The following is a 27,902-nucleotide window of genomic DNA, read 5'->3' on the forward strand; positions in this document are numbered from 1 at the left end:
ATAACCTTGGGTTAGGCAAAGATTTCTTAAACAGCACATAATAAATATGAGCTATAAAAAAAGCCTGATAATTTAGATTTTCTCAAAATGTATAACTATGCTCTTCAAAGGTCACTGTTAAGAAAATGGAAAAACAAGCCAGACTAGGAGAAAATATTTGCAAAATACACATCTGATAAAGAACTGATGTCCAGAATATAAAGAACTCTCAAAGCTCAACAAGAAAAAACAATCCAATTAAAAACAGGAAAAGAGTAAGAGAATTGAAAGATGAACAAATAGCAAATATGCACATGAAGAGATGGTCAACACATCACTAGTCATTAGAGAAATGCAAATAAAAAAGACTGAGTACCACTAACACCAATTAGAATGAACAAAAACATTTTTAATTGATAATACAACATAATCCTGAGGATGCAGAATAACTGGAATACTGCTGATCAGAATGCAAAATGTTACAGACACTTCCGAGAACACCTTGGTAATTTCTTAAAAAGTTAAACATACACTTACTATGCCACTTAGAAAAACTAACAGAATCAAGAAGCAGGAGAGTTCAATACGGCTGTCAAATGTGAGATCAACTTACAAAAACCAATAGTATTTCAACAGTACTTTAGCAATAAGATACTACATTTAGGAAACATAATAAATAAATATCATTCACCATTAAAAAACTATATGGTATCTAGAAACACAAAAGACATATATAAGAAAATTTTAAAATCTAATATACATACATACATACATAGAGATATATTTCATGCTCTTGGGTGGGAAAACTGATCACAAAGGTATCAATTCTTCCCCAAATCAATTTATAAATCTCAAATTTCAGCTGTATTTTTAAAAGTAATTAACTCACTCTAAAATTTATATGGAAGAATAATAGGGCATGAATAGTTAGGCTAATCTTGAAAGAGATGAACAATAAAAGAGTAATCTGTTCTACTAGATATTAATACATACTACAAAGCAAAATAGTTAAAAAATATTAACACATGAACAGATAAATGGACCATGGAATAGGGAGTGAAGAAGCAGACACACATATACATAATGTATACACATACATACACACACACACACTGCTATGGATTGAATTTTGTCTCTCCTTTCACCACTAAATTCATACATTGAAACCTTAACTCCCAATGTGATAGTATTTGGAGGTGGACTTTGGAGAGGTAATTAATTTTAGATGAGGTCATGAGGGTGGGCCCCCATAATAGGATTGGTGTCCTTATAATAACAGAAAGAGAAATCTGAGCATGTGAGCTCACTCTCGCTCTCTCTCTCAGTCATGTGAGGACACAGTGAGAGGTGGCCATTTGCAAGGTAGGAAGTGGGCCCTTGCCAGAACTTGACCTTGCTGGCATCCTGATCTTAGACTTTCTGCCTCCAAAACTGTAACAAAATACATTTCTATTGTATAAGCCACCCAGTCTATGGTATTTTGTTATGGTACCCTGAGCTAAGACACTCTCATTTCTATGCCCCCACATTTCTGCTCCTGAGTTTATATGCCAAAAGGAGTTTATCACAGTTTATCACATAAGAGTGAGTAAGGATACAGATAAAACAAGGTGGCCATGAATTGATCACTGTTGAAGCTTGATGATGTTGAAACATGAGGCTCATTATAGCAATCTCTCCACTCTTCACGTGCTGAAAAGTTTCGGTAACAAACCCAGATATCAGAAACAAAGATAGAAATCAAAACACAGGCTGCTTCAGTGACCCACAAGGGACTTGACCTAGATACAAGCTCCTGGAGCTGTGGGCTGAGATTTTTTAGGCCCACCAGAGATAGAAGATGGCCTCAAGCTGCTCAAGGAGGGAGTGCTGGGACTGAACCCAGACCATCAAAGTTCTGTGTCTTTTACAGACAAGGCTAAAAATATTCCATTCTCAGTCTGCTGAAGCTGCAAAGAAACTTAGCTTACATTAATAGGCTTGGGAAAGAAAAAGAACAAACAGTCCTAGTACAAAATTAAACTCTAAGGCCTATACCATACCTGACTTTGTGGCCTAGATTTACCTCTACTTAACTGGTATGAAAGCTCTAAGGTAAGAAAATTACATAAAAGCTAATCCAGGACAAAAAAATAAAAAAAATCCCTCAGGACCCAGCGGCGGTAAACACAAAGTTACTCTTTAGAGATACTTCATTAGCTAGGGCACATGGGGACTCCAACAGCAAACAAAATCCACCGAAAATGAATTCAGAATAAAAAATTATACATCACAAGAGACAACAGATTACCCAGAGGGAGAATCTGATAATCTGAGAAGTAAAAGTAAAAAACAATTTGAAAACTATAAATAAGTATGAATAAAATGATCATTGTTTTCTAAAGAAAGGGAATCATAAAGATAAACTAGCATAGGCCAACATGCCTCCATCTCCCAATTAACCATGCAATGGCTCTCCAACATCCTCTAAGTAAAGACCAAAGTTAGCACAATGGCCTCTACGGCCCACGACTGCTCTTACCTGCCCAGCCTCATGTCCTCCTGCCCCCATCCTCTGCTCTAGCCACCCAGCTGCCTGAGGTCATACCTCCAATGGACTGAGGGGTGGCCCAGGCAGCACCTTCTTCTGGAACACTTTCCCCGAGATCAACACATGGCTCATTCCTTGGCTCCTTCAGGTCTCTGTTCAAAGGTTACCTGATCTCAGAAGCCCTTCCTACAACCCTCCTCACACCTTGGCAGTCCCTGCCCTAGTTTGTTTTTGTACAACATAAATCATCATCTAACATGCTATATTTTATACTTTTTTATGTTGTTTACTGCCTTTCACCCTCAATTATAATGTAAAGTTGATGAGACAAAGATTTTGTCTGTTTTGATCAGTGCAAGATCCTTAGTCCCCAGAACAGTACCTATCATAAAAGCAGGTACTCAGTAAATATTTGATGAGGAAAAAAGTGAATAAAAACAGAGATGGGGAAATAAGGGAGCTGATCGCTCCTATAAAATATGAGGTAGAATTCTCATTCATTCATGCATGCATGCATGCATGCTCAAACATTTACTAAGCAGCTACTCTCAACAAGGAAGTGTCATAGTATTCCTTTCCTTGCTTTGCAAATTTTATTCTTCTCCTAAAACATGATTAAAACTGACTTTTCAATGAACAATTTGCCATAAAACATTAGTACATTTTCTAAGTTATTAAAAGTGCACAGTGTAGTAAAAATCACCTTTTACAGTTCAGCTTCCTGTTCCTTATTTTTATCCTTCCTTAGAACTCATGTGCATATGCACTACATCAACCATCAATTTCTATACAGCTATGTTTCTGAGTACAAACTCTCTTTCCCTGCTTACTCACTTTCTGGGTTTTGAAAATTTTCTACTTATTGTTGATACCAATATACTCATGGATAATGATATAGAAAATACAAAAAGTAAATATTAAAATCTAACACTTAGTCTGTGCCCAAGAATTAGCTAAAGTACATTATTTGGGAAGACAATAGCTGATGTTTTTAACATGGAATTACAATATCCACCTCTGCTAAACTCCAATTGTTTTCTTATTAATGTTTACATACATGTGCATTCTGGTGAAACAGAGCTTGGGGCTTATATAAGACTTCAAAGAGACACAAAGTGTCAAACAATATTATTATATCCCCTTGATAAAAATCTCTGCTTGGGATTCTCTTTAGTTAGTCTAATAATTTTCAGATAATGGTGAGTACTTTTTTCCTTAAGGTTACTCTTAGGGCCAAGTAACTCACCACCTCACCCTACATATGTAAAATTTGTAATTGTGCTGTGTTGAGCCCATGGACAATCAGAAGTTAAAATTATTCTTAGTATTACATCACAGGAGTTTCACAATTTTTATACCATTGGTGTTGAAATACTTTATTATGTACTTTAGGAAAAAATAAACACATACGTAATACCAGTTTTTAATTCTAACTACAGTATACATATTGCTAAAATAGTCACAAGGTAACCTTAAAGGTGTTTGTATAAACTATAATACCATTCTCTTATTTATTTCATTACAGAAACATTTCACCATTTGAGCCCCATTTAATAACTTTTAGAGGAAGGTTAGTTTTTAATCAAGTTCTACCTAACACTGCCATCTTGTGGTATGGAATGTGACTGCAGACAAAGCCTATTAAACTGCTGGTCATGCTCTTCAGAAAGAGCAAAACAGCTGTTAACAAAGCTTATGTAGACCACATCAAAGTTCTGAAAGAATTGTTAGTAATATACTAAAAATATATTTTATTTTATAAATGCTTCAAATATGTCACCCCACCAACTCACTATTCAGCTCTTAATGGTGTCAGCATTTTCTCCTTCTGTTCTACTTTAAGTATATATAAAGAATTTCTGGAAGCATATACTTCAAATAAAAATACTCTTTGCTTATAAGAAAGCAAATAAATCATGTGGATTATACAGAAAAAATATCAAACTGCTTTGCTTTACAAATAGCTTACTGCACTAATGTAATAACTCTACGTTGCAATGAATTACGTCCTGGAAGAAGTTCTGCTCTACTAGTTCCAGGCTGCACAGAACTTCCTGGGAAACACTGTCCCATTGCTGGACTCCGATTAATTTCTCTAGTTCTCTAAGCCTACCTGTGACTCTCACAACAAAAAAGAAGCCAGAGTCAGAAATACTCATGGTTTAAAGGGATGTCACAGGTACTCTGTGTTACCTACCAATGAGTGGATTTCCTGCAACATCCCTGCCTAGTGCTTTCCTAGCCACTGCCTGAGTATCTTCTGGTCAAATTCAGCACCTCCCAAGGGAGTTCACTTCATCTGGAGACGGGGAGTGTTGCAAAGTTACTCCTTATACTAAGCCAAAAGCTATATCCTTGTATCCTCTCCCTGTGGTCTTAATTTGCCCTAGACCATGCCCCCTGCCCTCGTGTTTAACTCCTTTCACTAGGCAGCCGTTTCAATAGCTGAAGACAGTTCTCTTGCCCCAGCTTCTCCTCTCCAGGATGAGTACTATCTGTCCTCCATCCATTTCTCCCATGGCAGGTCTGCATGCCCACCCCATCCTGACACCAATCAGGACCACCAGAGACACGCCTATTTCCCTGTAATCCCACAAATGGCATCTGTGGGCACATCAGTGTCAACTGGTAGTCACACCATGAAGCCATTTCACAAGCCAAACAACTCTGCCATTTAGTTCTTCTACAGGTAATTTTTTTTTAGACTCAAGAGAAAGACCTCCAAGGCAACTGAGAAAAGGTAATTCCTTATTCGGCTTGTCCCTTAATCCCCCCATGCCAGCTGAAAATAAGAACAATGGCACCAACTTCAAGGGTACATGTTGGGAAAGGCAGAGCTGCCCGACCAGTTCAAGCCCTTAATGACTTTTTAAGACAGAGCCTATCCACCAGGATGATCACAAAAGAGAACTAGACATCTGTGTTCTTTGAGCCACTGTGTTTGCAGTTTCTTTGTTACAGGAGCTTAGACTCTGCCGTTACTAAAATATCCTCCCAGCTTCTGTAATTTGCAAATTTGATGAGCAAACACATGATATTTTTGTATTAATCACTGATAAAAATATTAATCAGAACAGAGCAGGGAATGAGAATGCTATAAGAAGGTAAATGTTGACTGGAAGAAAATGGCAGAGTAGAGGTGACCTCCTGGCTCTCTCTGCTCCTACATACAAGTGGATGGCTCCCCCACCCAAGAATAGTGTTGTAAAACTGCAAAGAAACAGTGTGGGACACTCAACCCAGAAAAAACAAAACAAAACAAAAAGGTGAATGGGAAATACGATCACAAAGTCTAGAGACTGTGAGATAAACAACAGAGAATAGAGCGTGGGATGGCTACTCCTGCCTGGCCATCAAGTGCAGGGGTATCTGACCCACAGGAGGAGACTCTACTCTCTCACTGACCTTCACACCCACTCAGACAGGGACGCACCTGAAGTTGGTGCAAAGTTGTGGCAAGGGACAGCAAGCTCTGTGGAGAGGGGACAATAGCAGGAAACATTTTTAACTCCCGGGTGCTCTGTGCTAGGACTGGACTGGGCAGGGGAGGGACCGGTCTGAGTGATCACTTCCTGCAACCACGGGAAGGAGTTCGTAGACAGGCAACTCACCTCTGGAGGTCAGCGGGGCCAGAACAAAGGAGGTGAATGCTGAAAAGGGGGCTCTGCCCCTGGAGACTGCTGACGATTAGCCCAACTCAAAGCAGGACAGAAAGAGTAAGACCCCCTACCAGACCGTCGTGAAATTGCACGACTGTGATGCATAAGGCACAGTAGGTGTCCTGTTGATTCAGCCCACTGAACTGGCATCTGTGGACTTTGGAGTGGTAGCCCCTAGCGTTAGCTCTCCGTGGATGGGCAGCCGCCAGTTTAGGAGTCCATTCTGCTGTGTGCTATGGTTTTGGGGAGCAACCCTCCCTCAGCCTGGGAACTTTTGGGCTGGGCATGGTGGGCTAGCCGGGCCTGTGTTGGTGGGTGAATCTTGAGTGCTTCCCCACAATGCTCATTCCCCAGCGGTAGGAGGCTGCCATCTGTGGGATTCCCTGATGCTGGGGCGCTGGGCAGTCTTGGGCAAGACCCCTTCCCTAGCGCAGAGACTTTAGTGCCAGGGATGGCGGGCTCTGCCCCTGGAGGTGGGGAGAAATGAGAAAAGCCGCTTTCCCTGTGCTACTGGTGTGAATCTGTGGGGCCTTAGTGCTGAACAATAATTGAGAGCCCATTGATTCGGCCCACCAGACCAGCTTAGGTCATCTAATAAGAACATAACTCTAGGGCTTGCTATTTGCATCCAGGTGGCTGCCAACAGTGAGATTTGTGGAAAGGGAAGAAAAATCCTGACCAGAGGCTCCAGCAGGTGCACCAATTGACCCCTCCCATCAGGAGCAGCCTCCCAAGCACGGTGGAAGAACCCTAAATAACATACTAGTGGCTCCTTCTAGGATCAAGCAACCATAGAAGCACACACATCCAGGTTTGCAGGCATCAGCTGTGATCTGCCTTGCCCTTACCCCCACTTTAAAGGAGGATAGGTAACACGTAACCCTCGGGAGTGGCAAGACCATTCCTAATGATGAGGCATTCATATTCCCCATCGGGGAACCAGAGACATCAGATTACCTTGATAACTGGCTCTTCCATGCAATCTACAACCAATGACAGAAAGGGTAACCCCATAGCTTAACACAGTGCCCTCCATCTCATGGTATTACAGAGCAGTGGAGTTATACACACAAGTGCAATCTACCACCTGGGAGCTTAAGCTGAGGGACCAAACTCACTAATCTCCACTGGCAAGAGGTAAGGACAACTGGTCAGAGATATAGTCCAACTTGCTAAAACACCTCTAAGGCAATACAAAACTAGCATGCCTCTTCCCACCACCTTCAAGGAACATCCCTTGGGGATGTGAAGTTAGGGGCAAAAACCAGGCCTAGCACTCCCAGTTCTTGACTAAGTAGCCTGATGAGAAAGAACACAGGAAACATGAAAGATCAGAGACAAAAGTCATCCCCCAAAGAAATCATTAGATCCTTAACAATGGATACGAGTTTAAATTGTTAACAGAGGAAGAACTGCAAATATAAATTGTAAGAAAACTCAATGGAATTGAAGAGAAAATAACCTAACACAAAGAAGCCATGAGAACAATATAGGAAATGAATGAAAAATTCTCTAAATAAACTGAAATATTATGAAAGAACAAAACAAATACTGGAAATGAAAGAGGCATTCAAGGAACTTCAAAACACAGTGGAAAGCCTTAAGAATAGAATGGATCATGCAGAGGAAAGAATCTTAGAGCTTGAAGATAATGTCTATGTGCTAAACAAATCAGATGAAGAAAAAGAATACAGAAGAGACAAGAAAAAAACATACAAGAAATGTAAGGTTATGTAAAGAAACCAAATATAGAATTATAGGCATTCCAGAGAGACAAAAAGAAAATACACAAGGACTGGAAAATCTATTTCTTGGAATAGTGGAGGTAAATATGCCTAGCCTGGCCACAAATCTAGATATCCAGATACAAGAAGCACACAGAATTCCTGGGAGACTAAAGATGAAAAGGCAATCACCACGTCACATAATTATTAGACTGACCAAAGTAAACACAAAAGAGGCGATCTTCAACCAGTAAGACAAAAACAGCAGATAACCTACAAAAGAAAACCTATCAGACTAACTGCAGGCTTCTCAGCTGAAACCCTACAAGCCAGAAAGGATTGTGGACCCATCCTCAATCTTCTAAAACAGAATAATGGCCAAGCCAGAACTCTCCTGGCAAAACTAAGCTTCAGGCCGGGCGGGGTGGCTCACGCCTGTAATCCTAGCTCTTGGGAGGCCGAGGCGGGCGGATTGCTCAAGGTCAGGAGTTCAAAACCAGCCTGAGCAAGAGCGAGACCCCGTCTCTACTATAAATAGAAAGAAATTAATTGGCCAACTGATATATATATAAAAAAAATTAGCCGGGCATGGTGGCGCATGCCTGTAGCCCCAGCTACTCGGGAGGCTGAGGCAGAAGGATTGCTCGAGCCCAGGAGTTTGAGGTTGCTGTGAGCCAGGCTGACGCCACGGCACTCACTCTAGCCTGGACAACAAAGCGAGACTCTGTCTCAAAAAAAAAAAAAAAAACTAAGCTTCATCTATGACAGAGAAATAAAGACTGTCCCAGACAAGCAATCACTGATGGAATCTGTGAAGATCAGACCTGCCCTGCAGGAAGTACTCAGACCTGCATTATACACTGAACAGCGTAATAGACACTCACCAAAGTAAAATCACTCAAGAGTTAAAGTCTAGAACTTGGATTCCACAATGCCTCAAAAGGTAAAACAAAACAATAAGGACTTACTCAACAACATGAACAGAAATCTACCCCAAATATCTATCCTCTCAATATATGTGAATGGCTTAAACTGCCCTCTGAAGAGACATAGCCTGGCTGAGTGGATAAAAAATTATAAGCCAAGTATTTGTTGTCTCCAGGAAATGCATCTAACCCATAAAGATGCTTTCAGACTCAAGGTCAAGGGATGGAAAACAAAATTCCAGGCAAACAGAAGCAAAAAGAAAGCGGGGGGTAGCGATTCTTCTTTCAGATAACCACAAACTTTAAAATAGCCAAAATAAAGACAAAGATGGTCACTATATAATGGTGAAAGGAAAAATCCAACAAGAAGACTTAACAATTCTTAATATTTATGCACTCAATATAGGAGCACCCAGATACATAAAGCAAACTTGGTTTGATCTAAATAGCATGATAAACAGTAATGCCATAGTAGCTGGGTATTTCAACATGCCACTGACTGAATCGGACAGATCCTCCAAACAGAAAATAAGCAAAGAAACAATGGACTTAAACAGAGCTCTAGAACAAATGGGTCTAACAGACATCTACTGAACATTCCATCCAAATAAAGCCAAATATACATTATTCTCATCAGCTCATGGAACTTTCTCCAAAATCAATCACATCCTAGGCCACAAATCAGACCTCAACAAATTTAAAAAAACAGCAATGGTACCATGTATCTTCTCAGACCATAGTGGTATAAAATTAGAGATCAATTCCAACAGAAACACTCACCACTTCACAAAGCCACGGAAATTAAACAATCTATTGCTGAAAGACTAGTGGGTCAAGGAGGAGATCCAGATGTAAATCAAAAGACTCTTCAAACCAAATGATAACAGGGACACAAGTTATCAAAATCTGTGGGATACGGCAAAAGCATTCCTAAGAGGAAAACTAATAGCATTGAAGGCTCAAATCCAAAAGAAAGTAAGTTCACAAATCAACAAACTAATAAATCATCTCAAAGAACTGGAAAAGGAAGAGCAAATTCTAAACATAGCAGAAGAAAAGAAATAATTAAGATCAGAGCAGAACTAAATGGAATTGAGAACAAAAGAACTATACAGAAGATCAATAAAACCAAAAGTTGGTTTTTCAAAAAGATAAACAAAACTGATAGCCCTTTTGCTAGATTGGCAAGAACTAGAAAGGAAAGGACTTTAATAAACTCAATCAAAAATGAAAATGGAGAGGTCACTATAGATATCACGGAAATGCAAAACATTATCTTTGAATACTATAAAAATCTATATTCCCCAAAACTACAAAATGTAGAGGAAATGGACAAATTCTTGGAAACACACAACCTCCCTAAGCTCAATCAGGAGCATATAGAATTCCTGAACAGACCAATATCAAGCACAGAAATTGGAGCAGTAATTAAAAATCTTCTAAAAAAAAAGTCCTAGACTAGATGGTTTCACCTCTGAATTTTACCAAACCTATAAAGAAGAACTAACGCTTATACTGCAGAAATTATTCCAAAACGTTGAGAAGGATGTAAGCTCCTCAATTCATTCTACAAAGCCGATTATAACCTTGATACCAAAGCCAGGAAAGACACAACAAAAAAAGCAAACTACAGATCAGTATCCCTCATGAATATAGATGCAAAAATCCTCAACAAAATCTTAGCAAATCAAATTCAACAGCACATCAAAAAAATAATTCATCATAAGCAGGTGGGCTTTATCTCAGAGATGCAAGGCTTGTTCAACATACACAAATCTATAAGTGTAATTCACCACACAAAAAAGCAAGAACAAAGACCATATGATTCTCTCAATAGATGCAGAAAAAGCATTTGACAAAATCAAGCACACTTTTATGATAAAAACTCTTAACAAAATAGGCATAGATGGGACATTCCTTAAAATTATTAAGGCCATATATGAGAAACCCACAGCCAATATCACAATGAATGGGGAAAAATTGAAAGCATTCCCATTTAGAACAGGAACCAGACAAGGTTGCCCACTATCTCTACTTCTATTCAACATAGTGCTGGAAGTCCTTGCCAGAGCAATCAGACAAAAGAGAGGAATTAAGAGTGTCCAAATGGGGGCAGAAGAGGTCAAACTCTCATTCTTTGCTGATGATATGCTATTATATCTAGAAAATCCCATGGATTCAACCAAGAAACTCATATAATTGATAAATGAATTCAGTGAAGCCTCAGGATACAAAATTAATGCACACAAATCAGTGCCATTCATATACACCAATAACAGTCAAGCCAAAAATCAAAGATGCAACAATAGCACGGAAGAAAATTAAATATTTAGGAATATGCTTAATGAAGGAGGTGAGAGATTTATAGGGAGAACTACAGAAGACTGAGAAAAAAAATTGTAGAAGATGTAAACAGATGGAAATTCCTATTGTGCTCATGGATTGGTAGAATCAATATTGCTAAAATGTCCGTGCTACCTAAAGTGATCAACAGAATTAATGCAATCCCTATCAAAATACCATCATCATTCTTTACAGATTTAGAAAAAATAATTCTATGCTTCATCTGGAACCAGAGAAGACCTCGTATAGCCAAAACAATCTTAGGCAAAAAGAACAAATTGGGGGGCATCAGTCTTCCAGACTTCAAACTTTACTAAAAGGCTATAGTAACCAAAACAGCATGGTACTCACACAAAAACAGAGATATAGACCTTTGGAATAGGATAGAGATCCCAGATATAAAAACATCCTCATATTGTCATCTAATTGTCATCAAAACAGATAAATATATACACTGGGGAAAAGAATCTCTATTCAGTAAATGGTGCTGAGAAAACTGGATATCCACATGCAGAAGACTGAAACTGGATCCCCACCTCTCACCTCTCACAAAAATCAACTCACGATGGGTAACAGACTTAAACCTAAGGCATGAAATCTTAAGAATTCTAGAAGAAAATGTTGGGAAGACTCTTTCAGACATTGGCTTAGGCAAAATGTTTACGAAGAAGACCCCCAAAGCAATCACAACAGCAATAAAAATAAACAAGTGGGACCTGATCAAATTAAAAAGCTTCTGTACCGCCAAGGAAACTATCATTAGAGTGAATAGACAACCACAGAATAGGAGAAAATATTTGCTTTCTACACATCCGATAAACAGCTGATAACAAGAATCTATATAGAACTTAAGAAAATCAATAAGAAAAAAATCAAACAACTCCATCAATAAATGGGCAAAGGACATGAACAGAAATTTTTCAAAAGAAGACAGACTAATAGCTAGCAAACATATAAAAAGTGCTGAACATCTCTAATCATTTGGGAAATGCAAATCAAAACTATAATGAGATATCACCTAACTCCAGTGAGAATAGGCCTTATCAAAAAGTCCCAAAACAACAAATGCTGGCATGGATGTGGAAAGTTAGGAACATTCTTACACTGCTGGTGGAACTGCAAATTAGTACAACCCCTAATGTGGAAAGTAATTTGGAGATACCTCAAAGGGCTAAAAATAGAAATACCATTTGATCCAGCAATACCACTATTAAGCATTTACCCAAAACAAAAAAAGACATTCTATAATAAAGACATCTGCACTCAAATGTATATAGCAACACGATTCACAACTGCAAAGATGTAGAAACAACCAAAGTGCCCATCAATACATGAGTGGATTAATAAAATGTGGTATCCCATGGAGTACTACTCAACTACAAAAAACAATAGTGAACTAGCACCTCTTATATTACCCTACATAGAGATTGAGCCCATCCTTTGAAGTGAGGTATCACAAGGATGGAAAAACATGCACCACATGTATTCACCATTAAATTGGTACTAACTTTTCAACACTAAGGTAAGCACATGTTAGTAATACTCACTGGATGCTGGTCAGATAGGGGGGTGGATGGGAGGGTAACCCACAACAATGGAAGTGCAGCGAACTGTATGGGGGAAGGACATGCTTGTAACCCTGGCTTGGGCAAGGCAAACACATTACATGTAACCAAAATGTTTGTACCCTGATAATATCCTAAACTTTAAAAAATAATAACAAAATAAAAAAATATAAAACTTCTTACTGAATCCTAAAAGAAGACAAGTAAAAATACATTATGGTTAAAAAAAAAAAAAAAGTCAGCTATACAATATGTGTATTATCCCAGGTTGAACAAAGTACATAAAACAAACAAAAAAAAGGTAAATATTATTCTTGTTGTTCTTTCATTTTCTTTTTATTGTAATATTAACAATAAAGGCAGATAGGCTTCAAAGCAAAAGAAAGCAGCACTAGCAAGTGGAAAGCTCTGAAATGAGCTAATTCTGGAACAGAGCTTGTTTCTTCCTGCCCTATTTTACACCCTCCTGGATGAAGCAAGGGTGTTGAGGACTACAGAGTAATGCTGCTTCAAATTAAGTCATGGGGAAAGGTCCTGAAACGAACCACTGATTTTACTCAGGAAAACCTACCATACCCTTACCACTTAAAAATCTTTTTAAAAGCTTTTAAATTCATTCTTATCATCAGAATATGATAAATGGGTGGACCTAAAACTATGTCCGAAAACTGTGCATCAAAGGACACAATCAACAGAGTAAGAGAAAATATTTGCAAATCATATATCTGATAAGGGGTTAATATCTAGAATATATAAAGAACTCCTACAACTCAACTAAAAAATGGGCAAAGGACTAGAATAGACATTTCTCCAAACAAGACATACAAATGGCCAAAAAGCATATGAAGAGATGCTCAGCATTACAAATAATCAGGGAAATGGAAATCAAAACCATACTGGGAAGGAAATGAGAGGGAGAGAGGGAGAGGAAAGAGAAAGAAAGAAAATAACAAGTGTGGGCCAGGATAGGAAAAATTGGAACACTTGTGCGCCGCTGGTGGGAAGGTAAAATGGTACAGTCACTAAGAAAAATAATATGGCAGGCCCTCAAAAAATTAAAAATAGAAATACCACATGATCCTGAAATTTCATTTCTGGAGATACACCCAAAAGAACTGAAAGCAGGGTCTCAAAGAAATATTTGTACACTTATGATCAAAGCAGCATCATTCACAACAGCCAAAAGGTGGAAACAATCCAAGTGTTCATTGACAGATGAATAGATAAATAAACTGTTGTATAGCCACACAATACAATATTATTCAGCCTTAAAAAGGAAGGAAATTCTGACACACACTACAACACAGATGAACCTTGTGGACATTATGCTAAGTGAAATAAGCCAATCACAAAAAGACAAATACTGTATGATTCCACTTATGTGAGGTACCTAGAGTAGTCAAATTTATAGTGATGGTGAATAGATTGGGGGTCGTCAGGGATAAGGGAAGGGGCAATGGAGAGTTATTGTTTAATGGGGTCAGAGTTTCAATTTAAGAAGATGAAGTTCTAGAGATTGGCTTCACAACAATGTGAATGGACCTGACACTACTAAACTATATACTTAAAATGATTAAGATGATAAATTTTACATTATATATATATGTAAACATGCCAAATTTGTTCCAAGGCCACCTTGATGTTCAATATCTTAATATCAATATCAGACACAAATAATATTAAAAATGGAATCTTCTCAAGACCCTAGCCCAGGAATACATAGAAAAGATAGGATGCTTCCAATGAAGGCAGAAACAGTATACACGCCAAATAGTTCTAGAGGAATGAGGACATGTCTATTTATATAATACTATATAATACAGAAATATTCATAACTTAACATTAAAATATTTTATAACCTTCCACCAATTAACAGCTCCTTAAAATTTTTATTTTTATTTCAACAAGACTTCAAATCAGGTAAAAGAGAAGAGCTCCAAGACCCTCTGATCATCTGTAGGTGGCAGTAACAGCACAGTATTTCTGTCAAAGCAGCCTTGAAATAGCAATCAGCACGGAAAACGGGAGAACACACACAAGAAATCTACAACTATTTCATGCTCAATTAACTATGTAAGTACTCCTACAGTAAATAAATTGCAATTAACTTCTCTGATACAATCCTTTCACCTTAAGGCCTCTACACAGACAATCCCAATCTACCTATTTCTTTTTTTTCTCCTTCTTTTATTGGATATGTCTTTGTGATCATATGTACCTAGAAACATTAGTCATTCATTTGTTGATACATGGCACAATTTCTTACATAAAAACATAAGCACTAGTCAACAATAAGCCTATTGAGGGTCTGCTGTGTGAAGCACTACATAAAAAGTACACTGAAATGTCCGAAGATGTGTGCGCCAGGTCCTTTTTCACAAGACAAAATGAAGAGAAGACGATGACAAGGGATGACAGTGGCCACAAAAGAGAGATGTGTAACAGATGCCTCGAACTCCAACTCTAAAACCTATGATTACTGACCCTAAGTTAAAGTTAGAAGTACAAACCCTACACCAGAGGAGGGAGGAAGTAACCCAAAAGTTTGTGCCGCTCCCTCCAAAGCAGCACACCAGTAGCTGCCTGGTGGGTGTCTCGGGGTGCTCCTACCCACCTACTTCTTTCCCTTTCTGTTTAAGATTCTCTTGAGACTGTGTGGCTTGCTAGGGCAAGAGGCTGTAGGAGTCAAAAATCATGAACATCTCATAAAGCATATCCATACTAAAAGTTTTAACAATAAGATGATAACCTGCTGCAAAAATTCAACTGAATTGGGTGCTAGATTTATTTTATAAGCATAACTGGGAGTATTCTGGTAAATAGCTCTTCTAAGTAACCCAGCTCAATGCAGTTTTATTACCAAGGGGGAAAAAACACGCACAACAGTTTTGTTGTCCTCTGTAGGCTGACTATAATGTCTGCAAGAGATTGACTTAAAAATAAATTTAAAATAAAGTAAAAACACACACACTAAAGAACACTAAAAGATGAACAATGAAAGGAAGGCAAAGGCTAGGAACTAATGTGACCCCCCATCAGGGCACTGGGTGCTTTGAGTTTAGAGTAGCTCCCAACCCCCAGCAGACACATTCTTGGCTTTCCAACCTGAGATGAGGTTTTATGAAATGAATCCCAGACACATTCAGGTTCCCATGCAGAGATCCCCAGCTCCTAACCTGCCGGCTTTCATCTGTAGTCCAGCAGCTATTCAGAAGGACACCAAAGGTAAAACACTCACTGCAACGGGAAGAGTTGGGGAGAGGCATCCCTTCAAATTATACAAGGCCAGAAGTGGAGGAGAGAAGAGAAGGAGAGAAGGCCTGCAGAGGAGGCCTTGCCCAACTTCCCCTTTCCTCCATCAGAGAAATTTGCTAATGTGTTTAAAACACAGTCTGGCCTCCTACAGCCCTCCAGGCCCAGTCTCAAGACAGGGAAAATTTAAATATACCAAAGAAAAAAAGGGGGACATTTCAGATAAGAGAGACCAAGATAACTAGTATACGAAGTCCATAGCAAGCACTTATAAAGATGCCTCGAGCTATGAGGCAATTCACAGATAAGAACCTAGACTCAAGGTGGTAAAAAATATATATTATCCATAGAAACAGCTTATAAGATGTAGAAACGCACTCAAACTCAGTTTTTGCCAACTTTAGAGCTTAAGCTTTCTTTAAAAAGCCTTTTTGAATATGGGCTGGGCACACACCTGTAGTCCCAGCTATTTCGAGGCTGAGGTGGGAGGATCACTTGAGTCCAAGAGTTCACAGCCTGCCTGGGCAACACAGCAAGTCTCAGTTTCTTTTAAAAAAAGAGACAGAAATAAAACATGCATACAGAAAAGTGCAGCATGCTGGAAAATCTACTTGCTTCTTTTCCCTTCTCCAGTCTGCTCTCTGTCCCAGTGGCTGATGGGGACAGATTCCGTTAGCACAGAGCATCCTGCTAACGGGAGGGAGCCTCACAGGAGTCTGAGGTCAGGGTATTTATTACCCTGGTTCCTTCATGCAAGGGAACCCCAGGTTACTGTCTCTCAACAGAAAATCACTACTCTGCTCAAGGCAGCCAACTCCACAAGGGTCTCTCCTTCCAGTATCTAGTAACCTCTCCCTCCCTGTACCTCCCTATCTTGGCCTAAGGATGGAGAGGAACAAAGCAATAGTGCCAGGGTCCTGCTGTGCAGATGAGGGGCTTCCTCACTATTACATGCTCCCACACTCCACCAAAAGGTTTTACCACCTAAGAACAAACTCCTAAACATTTTCTTTTCACTTGGCCTGCTCGAGATGTCGTCACGCTACTCACAATGGCACACAACTGAAAACTTATGAATTGTTTATTTCTGCAATTTTCCATTTAATATTTTTGGACCGTGGTTGACTGAGGATAACTGAAACCTGGGAAAGCGAAACCACAGATAAAGGGCAACTAAAAGAAACCACAGACAAAGGGCAACTATTGTATACTCATCTCCACAGGCACCTCCTGAACTGTGAGATAAGAATTTGCAGTAGGAGGTCAGGTACATCACAATAACCATGGAGTTCTACTCAGTCAGTTGCCTTGATGACTTTGATCTCTTGGTTCCCTTAGTGAAATGTCACATTTCAAACTCTTGGCCTGGGCCCTATAGGACTTCAGTGGCTCCAGGACTGATTTCACTGCCATGTTTTCTTGGTGACAGAATCTTTAATATCTTTAGGGAATTCTACTTTCATTTTTGCTGATTTAGATCTATTTTAACTAGAATTATCTCTCACTTATCTATGGTTATATTCAGGTTCAATTTGTTTGCTGTGAGGTAAGTGTCTGAATGTCTATATGTCTATAAAACTTTAAAACTGCACAAAAATTGTGAAATAACAGGAATTTGGGAATACTAAATTTATAATACAATTTAGGAAACCAAACGAAAAGGAGGTTTACAACTTGGCTGTAAGATTATAGCTGTAAATTGTTGAAACTTAAAAAAAAACAAACACATTGAGCCAAATAGCTTCTCAGTCTACTTTATTCAGAAACTTCTATTCAACATATCTCCCTGACATCCACCCCCAGGGAAGAGCAGTCAGTTTAGACACAAGTTTGAGAAACAGAGGGGGAGGGGACAAAGGTTGCACAATATCAAAGATGGAGAATGTCAGGGCCAAATGATAAGATTCTCTCCCTAGTTCAGAGCTCTGTTTACCTCACAGCCTCTGCCTGGGCACTGGCTTTTACCAACCTCTCAGGCTTGGTGTGCTGACTGTCCCGTGTTGGGACACACAAACAGTAACAACAGCGTTGCCTGCTCACTGGGAAGCAGGAAGGATAAGCCACCCTCATGCTAGCTATGGTAAAGGAACTATGTTAAGAACAGAAAATATTTCATCTGTGGCACAGACAAATCTATAATATAGGAGCATGTTTTATAATGGGGATTTGCTGTATGAATGTATTACCTACATCATTTCTAATAATTTAAAAACTGGCTTGCCTGAATTATATCATACTCACCCAAAAAACGAGTTCTAGTGCTAAAATCAAAATTCACTTAGGGCTTTTAACATCTAAACCAAAACCCAAAACTGGAGCTAAAACAGATTATTTCATAAAGCAAAAGGAACCCTGCAGTCTCTGGGAATATGTGAAATCCCTCTTTTGCAAGGAGAAAAATTTCTCTTTCACTGATAGTCCAAAGTAAGTTAGGAAATTAAAGCTGCATGAATGGCCCTTTAATAAGTTCCTCTGTTTGAACAGAACATTCATTAGGTGCAAGTATTTAAAAAGCAAACTAGATACTATAAAAGTTTAATCCTTGTCCCACTGTTTGTTTGCTGTCAAATGGTTTGGGGCAATTCTCTCCACTATAATTCTCTTTCAACATAGCATTGCTGGGAAGAGCCAGGAACACAGAGAATGGTGTCAAATGCTGCCGAGTCATGGGGAAGGCCACTGCCCTCGGGCCCTTGCCTAAGACTCCACATCTCACAGCTGGTCAAAGTGTCCCTGCTGCTGACTCTGGGCTCATTCATATGTCCATGCCTCCCCCAAACCCTCCATTTCTTCACCTCCTTGTTCAGTCATCCATGCAACCAATATTAGATGCCTCTTATACACATAGAACACACGCCAACTCTCAAGGAACACAATTTAGTGGAGAATAGCGGGCAAATTAATATACAATCAACAATGCAGACATGTGCCACCATGGGGGTTAAGTACCGAGTGCTAAAGGACCTTACAGGGCTGAGCAGCCCAACTTTGGAGGGCAGAGAAAATTTCTTGGAAAAGGCAGCATCAGGGACAAATAGCAGCTGGCAAAGGAATGTTACAGTGGGTGGAACAGCATGAGAATGGCAGGAAGAGTTAATATGAAAGGTCCCAGAGGACTGAAATAGACAGCAAGATGGGCAAAGAGGGAGACCTGATCCTAACATGAAGCCAGGTCTATGGGGTCCTAATCTGCCCTGATGCCTCTCTCTGACAGACTGGCAATTCAGAAATAAGAATGCCCCTGTGTACAGTAAAGGACTCAAATCTTAATGAGAGAATTCTTCTAGATACATGCCATCACTGTATCTTGTTGACTTTAACAGCATGAGGGAAGCTAATCCATATCTAACTTTAGAAAACTTGTCACAAGCTATGTGAAATACCGCAATCAGGTCTGCAGACAAAGACATTTCTTTTTCTTTCTTTCTTTTTTTTTTTGAGACAGAGTCTCTCTTTGTTGCCCAGGCTAGAGTGAGTGCTATGGTGTCAGCTTAGCTCACAGCAACCTCAATCTCCTGGGCTCAAGCAATCCTGCTGCCTCAGCCTCCCGAGTAGCTGGGACTACAGGCATGCACCACCATGCCTGGCTAATTTTTGTATACATATTTTTAGTTAGTCAATTAATTTCTTTCTATTTTTAGTAGAGATGGGGTCTTGCTCTTGCTCAGGCTGATTTCAAACTCCTGACCTTGAGTGATCCGCCCGCCTCGGCCTCCCAGAGTGCTAGGATTACAGACGTGAGCCACTGCACCCGGCCATAAAGAGGTTTCTATCCAACTGAAATACCAAACTCCTGTGTGGTGTATGAAATATAGCTCCATGTATAAAAAATTCATTAATGTAATTCAGCAATGAAGAAATTATGTCTAGTGAATAAATCAATGTAATGACTTCATAAGAAGTTACTGCAGTAAGTATCTAGGGACAAAGAGAAGGACATTGCACAGCTGAAGAAGCCGGACATGGCCGTCACCCTGAGTTCATAGGCAAGTCACTGGTCCTCTCTGGCCTTCCATTTCCTCATCCCCACAAGAAATAGTTGCTATAGTTATTTACAATGCTTCTAAAACCCATCATTCTGGCAGATTATCACAATCAAAAGTATTTTATCACCAAAGGCAAAGATCTAAATAACTTTTTTCCCCAGCATATTATGGGGGTACAAATGTTAAGGTTACATATATTGCCCTTTCTCCCCCTTCCCCCTCCCATCTGCCTGACACTCAATAAATGTTATTCCTATATGTCCACTTTGGTGGTGATCAGTTAATACCAATTTGCTGGTGACCACACATGGTGCTTGTTTTTCCATTCTTAGGATACTTCACTTAGTAGAATGGGTTCCAGCTCTATCCAGGAAAATACAAGGGTGCTATATCACCATTGTTTCTTATAGCTAAATAGTATTCCATGGTATACATATACCACATTTTATTCTAAATAACTTTCATAAGTCACAGACTTGCTATAGTTTTGTCTGAGAAAAAAAAAGTATGGGTCCTCAAACTGTCTTAAATTCAAAAAACAAGTATAGTTAAGTTTATATACCTTTAAAAAACTGACAAACCATGCATAACCAAATATAAAGATAATTAAAATTTTAGGACAAGCAAATGAGATGATTTTTTTTTCAAGAAAAGAGAAAGTAAAAAAAATATAACTAGGCAGGCAATGATTCAGGTTTGCTCACTTCCCTTTCTGTTAGTTTCATTTCCCTTTTTAGGTTAAAACACTCCTAATATGTAAATTAGTTCACTAAAGACTTCCAGAGTCCTTTCTGCTAAGATGTGCAGGAATATTTATGCAAAAGAAATTATTTCTAGACTTTTATGTAATAGAAAAGAGGTCTTATAAAAAAAAAAAACGAGCAAACTAAAGTGGGTAAATGTGTACGGCAAAGCAGAAGCAAATAATCGAGGATCCTAATTTTAAACATTTGGAAATATTTAGATAGTAAAAAATGGATATTATTTGATTTTAGGAACTTGATCATAAAGAGTTATATTCTGTTTAGGAGTACCAACTAAGTGCCAGGTACTATGTTAAACACTTAGGATTATTCTGGTTTAGGGTCTTTACAATCCTATCAGATGGTATTATCTCTATTTAACTGTATAGAAACTAAGTAGGAACAAAATCAGAGTGGTTAACTAGACAAAGTCACACAGCTTAGAAAGGAAAGAAGCTAGACTTTAAACCCCATTCTATCCTATGTCAAATCTCCTTCTATTTCCAGATATGCATATTTTAAGCATCAAAGTAAATGTATCAAAAATATACTGCCCTTTTTATATGATTCTCTTAAATATATGCCATCATCTCAAGGGGACCTTATGCTAAGTATGATTTCATAAACAAATCATTTGTAAAAGAGAAAAACCACATCCAGGGTAAAGTCATAAGGTGAAAAAAATCTATCTCAGAGAGAACTTCCTGAAAGAGCAAAGCAGTGACTGCAGCCGACGAAGTACCAACTCCCATACCAAGCTTTCTAGTTGAAACAACTTTTAAAACAACAAAAGCTCTGAAAACAAAAGAAATATAGCATCTCTTAAACACATCGTTTCCAGAAAGAGATATTTTAACAGAAACAACTCAAAGATATCTTTTTTACAGCACCGGGTGTACTGAAAAATGTTCGTCTCTAATACAGCCTTTTGATGGACAGGAGGTAAGCAGCATTTAACTAACTTTATCGTAGATTGTTATCAGAAGTCATGCTTTACTTAACTAACTTTCAAAATCATTTTAATAACACATTTCTGAAACTATGTTAGTGAGGGATCTTGCAATAGGTTCTGTAATCACCTTTCCACATTATTAATATAGTTTTGCATTTATTTTCAATAAATAGTAAATGTAATTTTTTTAATTTAAGGGAAAACAGTGATATGAGAAATCACAGGTATATTTAGGTATCTTCATCATATGGTTTCAATTACATTGTTTCATGAAATATACTTAATGGTTTTTAAGAAAAGAAAAGCTACAGATAATCTCTAAAGAACCTCTAAAGCATTTAAAAAGCTGACTTGAAAGCCAATCACTTTTCAATATTTATCCAAAAATTTCTCTGTGTTTGCAGAGCACAACCTATACTGTAATGCCTTCAAAACACAAGCATCATTGTACTGCATTTTTTTCAAACTTAAGCAAATTAATACAAGTATTGGTGACAAAAAAGCTACATAAAAAGAGTTGAGCACAGTGAAGGAAGTTATGTGACAAAGTTAGAGGATGATGATGGGAGAAGGGAGCCTATGGCAATATTAAAAGAGAAAAAAAACCCACAAAATTTTATTTATATTATAATTACCACTATTTAAAAATTCATTCAGGGTTAAAAATAAGATTTAAGCCTCCAAAATTATTCTCCTTCATATGAAACTAGAGATGTAATTTTTCTATGTAGTACTTCCTCATTTGATAGAAATTAATACTCTACTCACACCAATATTTAGAAAATTTAACACAGGGTTTTAAATATCTAGAATTCTACTTCAAAATCATATTTAACCTAAATATTTAAAAAGCCAGTTTAGGAAGGAAGGAAGGAGAAAAACAAAAATTCTGTCTTGTGCTTGTCCACAGCAATTGCTCAAATTAATTCTTAATCATCAACAATGCCACTGACCAGACTGCAGATCTCCCCCACAGTTTTCAGTAAAGAGAGATTCAGGGCTGAATGTGAGACAGCCCCACTCTGGGAAGTGACATTTTTGAAGAAAACTTTTCATCTACCTCCATATCTCAAGGGATGCCACAAGGTTCCATCTTGTTGCAGCAAGTCTATTTTTAAAGTTTCTGTCATTGGTGCTGCATCATGGGTGAGAGAAGTTTCACACTGGGGTCAATGATACTTACAGTCACAACTAATCTCCTTTCCATTTGGAATGGACAGATTTTGCTGGTCATGGGAATTTGTTAGTTGATACATACACATCAAGTTACTGAATGACTTCTTATTAATTAATATCTACTTGTCTCAGATATTCCTTCTTTAAATTTAATTTAAAAATGTAAATAATATTTAAGCTTCTGTATCTAGGTAGAGTGAGGATATGAAAGTTACTACTGGCAATAGCTTATTTTCAAAGTGTTGCTTTCTGTGTAGCATTGCAGCAGAGCAGCTGGAATCAACTTCTAGGACACTGGTAAACAAGACCTGAAGATGCAGGGTCAGGGGCTCCCAACTATGCCTTAGAAAAATAGCTCATCTGTGTTCTAAGAGTCAAGTTCTTGATCTGCAGGCCATGGCACAAAACATTGCTGTTTGTAGACCTGTGACAATTTAAAGAGAACATAAGGTAATACTATGAAGAAGTGTTTGCCACTTTTAAAAAGTAGGCTTAATAGCCAAACATGCAAGTCTTCATTGGCAAACTAGAGAAAAGCTGCTGTAGGTCATCTCTGCAGAGGTTCCTCCCTTTATTTATCCATCGATTCAGTAAACAATTACTGATTGAGTACTACTACATGGTCACTAGGCTGTGGTGGGGATACAGCTGTAAAAAAGGAAAAGTTCCTACTCTCTCTCAAATGAGAATTACTGTGAATATTCAGTAATTAACCAGTTGTATGGTTCCTTTATTAGTTTTCTATATCTATTTCTATATTTTGTATATTAAAATTATATTTAATGAGTAGAAATACATTATTTGGACATTACTAATCTGGGTTACAAAATATTTAAACAGAATGAAGATAAAAAGTGGCAAACAATTTTATAATAGTAACAATTCGGAATGGCCTTTCCCCAATTAGTCAAATCAAATCAAAGAAAGAATGTTTATTACAGAAACAACTGCTACCCAATTTCACACGATAGGGAAAAATCATAAAGAAACAGTTATTATTTGGGGAAGAAGGGAAGTGAGCAGGGAGAGAGAAAATGAATGAACTTGCCAGTACATTTTGACACCCAGGACCATTTTAATAGATTAGTACAAATTAGTAATCATCCCTAAGGAATGTATTCCTTAAAAAATACTAATACACATATATGGAGTCTACGACATAAAATGCTCTCTGATAACCATGTTGAGTTTAAGAATGTTAGCACTTATTTTTCAACCAAGGGTTTTATTCCTTTTGTTTTTTTTTTAACTATTTTTACAGTTTCTAAGTATCATGCTGCCTCCTGACAAGCTATAAGATGACCACCCTAAACAGTCAAGATCAACCTGTGCCTTCCAACAACTCACATCCAGAAGAATACAAAATTGCGGCCCTTGTCTTTTATAGCTGTATCTTCGTAATTGGATTATTTGTTAATGTCACTGCATTATGGGTTTTCAGTTGTACCACCAAGAAGAGGACCACTGTAACCATCTATATGATGAATGTGGCATTACTGGACTTAATATTTATAATGAGTTTACCTTTTCGAATGTTTTATTACGCAAAAGGTGAATGGCCATTTGGAGAATACGTCTGTCAGATTCTTGGAGCTCTCACAGTATTTTATCCAAGTATTGCTCTATGGCTTCTTGCTTTTATTAGTGCTGACAGATACATGGCCATCGTACAGCCAAAGTATGCCAAAGAACTTAAAAAGACATGCAAAGCCGTGCTGGCATGTGTGGGAGTCTGGATAATGACCCTGACAACCACCATCCCTCTGCTACTACTCTATGAAGACCCAGATAAAGCCTCCTCCCCCGCCACCTGCCTAAAGATTTCTGACATCATCCACCTGAAAGCTGTTAACATGCTGAACTTCACTCGACTGATATTTTTTTTCTTGGTTCCTTTGTTCATTATGATTGGATGCTACTTGGTCATTATTCACAGTCTCCTTCATGGTAGGACATCTAAACTGAAACCAAAAGTCAAGGAGAAGTCTATAAGGATCATCATCACACTCCTGGTGCAGGTGCTCATCTGCTTTATGCCTTTCCACATCTGTTTTGTTTTCCTGATGCTGGCCGGGGAAGAGAATAGTTATAACCCCTGGGGAGCCTTTACCACCTTCCTCATGAACCTCAGCACATGTCTGGATGTGATTCTCTACTACATTGTTTCAAAACAATTTCAGGCTCGAGTCATTAGTGTCATGCTATACCGCAATTACCTTCGGAGTGTGCGCAGAAAGAGTTTCCGATCTGCTAGTTTACGGTCACTAAGCAACATAAATAGTGAAATGTTATGAATATTAGAAAGTTTTTTTTCCTTCAGTCTTTTTAAAATTCACTTTACTAACTACTCTACGGTGAGCAGATAGTCTGTATAATATTATCAAGTATGTTTTCTCCTGAAAAAAAAAAAATAAACTTTATAAGCTTTTTTGTGGGATCTTATTATAGTAACAATATTCTGAGTATTCTAATAAGTTCATTATTTTTATTTTTAAAATTAGTGTAAAACATGTTTGTGAAATATTTGGAGAAAAACACCCAATTTGTGTTTCATAGATAATTGACTTAACTTTTTTGGATTTATTTCTATGTGTAAGTGACTCACATATGTTAATCGAGTCAATAGGAGGGAAAAGTCCAGTCACTGTACAAAATACTTTGATTAAATTATTTTATACCTAGATACTCCCTTAGGTTTAACTTGCACTTATAATTTGAGTTCTAAATCCAGCATTTTATGTTCTAAATACCCAGCTTCCAGGATTCCTACATAAGAAACTATGTTTAATTCATTACTGTTATTTGCTGCAAAGCAAAATAAATAGAAGCAAGAATCCAAAGGGCCTGTTGAGGCCATACTCACCAGCCCTCCCCTCCCTGAATTCATTCTTTTGAAAACAGACTAGAGTCATTCAACAAACACTGAGAGTCTATTATGCAGGAAGCTCTACTTAAGACTAATGATGGAATCCTAACTTGAGATCCTATTTTTACCCAATAATCCAAGTTCATGCCTATTACATGAGGTTTCTACTATATGGTGAAATATCATTCTCCAATACAAATACTTTGCTCTTCTTATATGATTAAATATCCCATTACAAAAGAGGTTAAATCATTTTTTTCCAGGCCATATTTTCATAATATACTTGTAAATAGCACTGGTCAGGGACCTTGGATTCTTATCCTAGACTTGCCATTTAATTTCTAATAGAGTAACAAATCAAGTAACTCCTTCATCTAAAAGAAAAGAAATTGAACCATAATCTATAAATTCCCTATTATTCTTAATATTATGGAAGTAAAATAAATGATTCAACTATAACTTCCTCTCTGCTAAATCACCTTTATTACTCTCAACATGATCATCTCCTAATAGGACTTAGAACCAAATATATGTATTGGTTATAAATGGATTTCTAGAATTAACATGTATAAATTCACATTATTTTAAAAGAGGAAAAAAGCAAAAAACACAAAGGAGACTAATCATAAAATAGCATTTTTGCCTAAAAGTTCCCTTATGATCTTCTAGTCCAATTCTTCTGTTTGAAATATAAAGAAACTGAGATATAAAGAGGTATGTGACTTGCTCAGCTGAAGAACCAGAACTAAAAACCAAATTCAGTTCTCCTTTTATGTCAAACACCAATTTGTCAATAATAGAAAACAAACATGTTAACAAGAATGTAAACATTCTCAGAACTACATCAGGTAAAGGAGTCAAGATGCTACTGAGATGCAGTTTCTCAACAAAGAGAAAAACACTTAAAGTTTTTAGTTTGAATAGTTGAGTAAGGTACTTTACATCTTTAACAAATAACTATTTCTAAAACGAGAAATAACGTCTATATTTGATACATAGATTTATGATACACATAAATACAGTCAGAGCCTACTCTCAACTGTACAGATGAATCTACTCTTAAACTTATTAGATGGTAAGTTCTCTACAATAGCTTTTCTTGATAAGAAGAGTTTAGTCTAAGAGTACAACAAAAGACTGTTGACACAAAATCAACAAAATGAAATTAAGTCATGGTTTTCATAATAAAAATATAATCTAAATTATCTAATTTAATTGTAGATAGTTAAAAAGTTAAAAATAATTTAGCATTATAATCAAAAACATTTTAACAAGATATGTACAATTTCAATATCCCATTGTATTCTGCAGGGGTTTGATTCTGGAGCACAATGTGAAGAAATCTACACATAAATACTAACAATTAAAAAATAATAGATTTATGACAGATGTGTGACAGGCATATCTTATTAGAAATGCTTAAAACACATAACTTTTAATAATGAAGTTATCTTTAACTTTCAAAACCTAATGGCTACATTTTCTGAATGTAAATACTCATGAGCATCTATCATATGTCAGGTACAATTTCTATGCAAAGCACTAGAAAAAGACATGAATAGGACTATGGTTCAGTGGCCTTCCCTTACAGTCTGATTGGGGATACACAGTAAACAAGATTAACCCTTCAACATTATTAGTGTAAGGCAATAAGTACATAAAGTGAAACTTCGTTCTCCCTCAAAGAGCTAGCAGGCAGCATAGAAAGCACAAATAATGACCATGAAATGTATTAATAATAAATACTAACAGGAATATTAACAAATTTGTTATAGTGCATATAGAAGGGCCAAAGAGTAAGAGGGAGCAGAAAGCAAGCCAAATAGGCATGAGAATACAAATACATAACATGTTAAGAAAGGTGAATGACTGATGGGTGGTGGTCAGATGACGAGGGCTTTGAAGGGAAAAAAGAGCCAGGTCTGGTGGTAGTCCTTGTAATCTCAGTTATTGGGAGGCTGAGGTGGGAGGGATTGCTCAAGCCCAGGAGTTCATGGCCAGCCTGGGCAACATAGTGAATTTCCAGATCATTTATAGATAGATAGATAGACAATAAAGGGAAAGAACACTAACACATGGAAGGGGTATGTGCTCACTGCTAGGAGCTTAGGAAACAGAACTTAAGAGAAATAACTTGCTCAAGATTTCATATAACTACTGAGTAGAAGAGCTGTTATCTCAAATCTGGTCAGTCTGATGAC

At 37.7% G+C, this 27,902-nt stretch overlaps 2 protein-coding genes across 2 annotated transcripts in view; one reads left to right on the top strand and one right to left on the bottom strand.

Annotated features, from left to right (window-relative positions):
* Positions 1-27,902, bottom strand: part of UBAC2 (UBA domain containing 2) — a 179,139-nt gene that overhangs the window by 108,721 nt on the left and 42,516 nt on the right. The gene's annotated exons all lie outside the window — the stretch shown is intronic.
* Positions 21,414-25,281, top strand: GPR18 (G protein-coupled receptor 18). Its single transcript, XM_012755887.3, has 2 exons — positions 21,414-21,649; positions 24,097-25,281. The coding sequence occupies exon 2, from the start codon at positions 24,134-24,136 to the stop codon at positions 25,127-25,129; it is 996 nt and encodes a 331-aa protein (XP_012611341.1). The 5' UTR covers positions 21,414-21,649; positions 24,097-24,133; the 3' UTR covers positions 25,130-25,281.

This window comes from Microcebus murinus, chromosome 13 (assembly GCF_040939455.1).
Source record: "Microcebus murinus isolate Inina chromosome 13, M.murinus_Inina_mat1.0, whole genome shotgun sequence".
NCBI lineage: Eukaryota > Metazoa > Chordata > Mammalia > Primates > Cheirogaleidae > Microcebus > Microcebus murinus.

Excerpts from the sequence above, each read along its gene's own strand:
- GPR18 (XM_012755887.3), top strand. The coding sequence starts at position 24,134 with ATGACCACCCTAAACAGTCAAGATCAACCTGTGCCTTCCAACAACTCA.